The 3,218-nt window shown below is 35.7% G+C and overlaps 1 protein-coding gene across 1 annotated transcript in view; it reads right to left on the minus strand.

Annotated features, from left to right (window-relative positions):
* The window catches only part of SUCLG2 (succinate-CoA ligase GDP-forming beta subunit), a 267,458-nt gene that overhangs the window by 114,494 nt on the left and 149,746 nt on the right, over positions 1–3,218 (minus strand). The window contains exon 8 of the mRNA XM_011358503.2: positions 182–343. Coding sequence (XP_011356805.2) covers positions 182–343 — 162 coding nt within the window. The remainder of the gene's footprint in view (positions 1–181; positions 344–3,218) is intronic.

A 3,218-nucleotide genomic window follows, 5' to 3' on the forward strand; every position in this document is an offset into this window, starting at 1 on the left:
TAAACCAGTGACTGTTAACCAAAATGAACTTTGAGAAGAAAGTCTGAATTGTTTCCTAAGACTTTTGGGGTACAAAAATCCCTTATATTTACTTGTTAATGGGAAATAATATTTCAGAAATCAGGGGTTCCTATGCTGCAAAACTCCACAAATCATTCTTTTGATGTAACTGAATTCTTACCAAAGCAGGCAATATTCCCATCTAGTCCTATGTATTTTAGATCATATCTGGCAGCTTCATTTTCAATGGGCTCATTTTCTGACTTGTCATCCATAGCAAATATATCCTTTTGTCGGAATTCTGCGTTGTCATCAAAGTTTATCTTGGCATCAAAACAGACAACTAAATAAAATGAAAAAGGAATGTACATGAATATCTTTTAAGGATCTACAAATTAAGTTCCCCAGGAGAGGAGGCACGAGAGAAAAAAAAAAAAGGTATGAAAGGTATGATACTGTCATTCTACCTCATGACACAGGCAGCAGAAGCTGTTATGGCTTTCTTAACCTTAATTTAAACTTTAGAACTACAAAGACAAACATGACACGGTCCCTGTTCTCAAGGTCTTACATTGTAATAGAGAGCATAGTAATTTATATCTGTTTGTCTCTTTTCAATAAAATAACAATATAACTTACCATCACCCATTAAAAGGTACAGATTGCCATAGATACATACAGGTTTGATTAGCTATTCTTATTATATTTCTAATTTTTAGTATTTAACTACTGTTCATCACGTTCCCCTTCCAGACAAACAGAGACTAAATAATGATGCTTAATCCTGCTGTCGTCCTTTGTCTTTCTTGAAATTTTTCTTTAATCAGTATCCCCATTAATATTTCTGAAAGATATAGTAGAAAGAACACTGGGTCAGAATCAACAGTTTTTTATTTGATCTTTAACTAACTGTAACCTTGATATAAATAAATAAATAACCAGCCTATTCCTCTCTGGGCCTCGGTTTTCTTATTTGGAAAATGGAAATAACAATCCCCAGACTGCTGATATACTTACTTTGGGGTCTGCTAAAACAAAAACCATTATCTTAATGTGGGTATGATATGACTCCTTTAATTTGAGTTATAAAACACTAAAAGACCAAGACTGGTCAGATACAATAGAAGGTTGCCAGGCACTATCAGCACTACTGTCTCCACTCTCTGGTGCTGGTATAAATTTTTCAACTCTCTCAGTGGCCAAGGGCCTTGGACATAGTGAAACTCGGTGATGACAATGGTCCACAGAGTGCTTTGCTTTCCTTGATTTACAGGAAATCTTCTATATGTACAATCAAGGAGAGAGAGCAGTGCGGTGAAGTGGCACACTGGTTTCTGGGATTTGAAGCCTCTTGTTTACATCCCTTATGGTAGAAATTAGTTATCTATGATGACATTCCATCATAACCTTCTTTTACTTTACTTGGGATGTTGACAGGCAGGGATCTTTGATCGAGAATTTAGAAATGTTTCCCATTCTCCTCTAGCATTACAGAGAGACACCTAATTCTTAAAAAGGAAACAACCACCCAGGAATTTCACTCAAAAGCAATGACTATTGCCTGTTAATACCATATGCTTCCTATTAAAATAAAATATTGTTACCTTATAACATCCAGAGGTTAAAGACCTTAGGTAGAGGTTTTTCCCAAGGACCTCTCTACCATAATAACTAAGCACTTTGATACAAATCTGTGCAGAACTGGCACACAAGAATACTCAGCATAAATAAAAGTCTAAACCACGAATTACTTAAAGTAGCACTGACTGACAAGGGAGAATCTCACATGGAAGTTACTATCTGCCTGAGTCTTTAGTCTTGCCACAAAATGTCTAACTGCTTTACCCACACACTTGAATATATGGAATAAATGAGTAATTACTTTCCAGAATACTGAAATCTTAATTATACAATTAAGATTATTGTATCTTACAATAATCTTAGAATAGATTACAATTATCAAAGGAATTGGCCAATGTTCTCTGCTTGCTATAATGTCATTTTCTCAGCAGTTAATAACCGGTATAATAATCAATAAAAAAAGCAACTTCATTCTTGGCTTTCCACATACATTTTAATTAATCAGTTACTAACTGTAGCTCCTCCATTACTCATTGGCAAGACTACTTATAACTGACACCTTTGAAATGAATGGGCAAAGACTATCAAATTGAGTTCCTAAGTGAAGAGTTTCAAATAAAAGAATTCTTGGTCAAGATCAATAAACTAGTAAATCAAAATAGGTCCAGGCTGATCTTTGCCTCTTACAAAGACTACAATTATAAGCTACTTGAGAGACAGCATAATTAATGGATATGCATGCAAAGTTCAGAAGGCAGTTCCAACTAAATGCCTGCAAAGCCAGATTTTCAAAAGATGCTTCTTCCTGTAGTGTGATGTATATGCCAAGTACAGAAATGAGTTCACTATTTGGGGGCCATGTTCGGAGAACTTTAGAGTTTAACCAGAGCTTGAAGATGGTTACTATGAGATAAAAAGATATCTATAGGGAGGAATAAAGATGTATCTACAAGTATCATACTTCTGGGATAAAAAGTGTATCTATAGTGGTCCCTTGCCAATTGCCAATTGTTCTCTCTTTGTAGAGAAAAGTATATGACATACCCAGTCAATATATGTATGTCCAAGGGCTTTGAGAAGTTAAAAACACTACATAAATAAGAAGTAAATAAGACTTAGGAGTTAAGAAAGGTAATCCAAAACTGAATTATCATCCTCAAAGCCTAAATCATTTTGGAGGGTGGCAGGAGGCAGGAATAAGGAGGAACATGGACTGTCTTAGACACATATTCGTTTTACTTGCTTAATATTTTAAAAGTAGTCCCGAAGATACAAAGTGCTTTCCTGCCTTCCTATCTCAGTTTATAATGTTGTATCATCTGGAAATTTTTTTTTGAACTTGATCTTTTAATATACTCCAGCATCAAAAACACACAGGTATGAATTAGAACTCTGGCACTTCCTAGTCAGGTAGCCAATCACCTCTCTTCGGCTCAGTGGCCTTGTCTATAAAATGGTAAGCAGAGTATTTTCTGCTGCATGGTGTTGCTGGAAGGAGAGAATGTATACAAAGCACTTAGCTTCACAGACAATTGGCACTCACTGGTTATTAACATTACCATCGCCATCCTCTACGTGCACAGTGCTTTCTTATACTCAGAGCTTCCCACTGTTGCACCTCAGGCTATACGATTCTC

The sequence above is a fragment of the Pteropus vampyrus genome, unplaced genomic scaffold (genome assembly GCF_000151845.1).
Source record: "Pteropus vampyrus isolate Shadow unplaced genomic scaffold, Pvam_2.0 Scaffold41, whole genome shotgun sequence".
Taxonomy (NCBI): domain Eukaryota; kingdom Metazoa; phylum Chordata; class Mammalia; order Chiroptera; family Pteropodidae; genus Pteropus; species Pteropus vampyrus.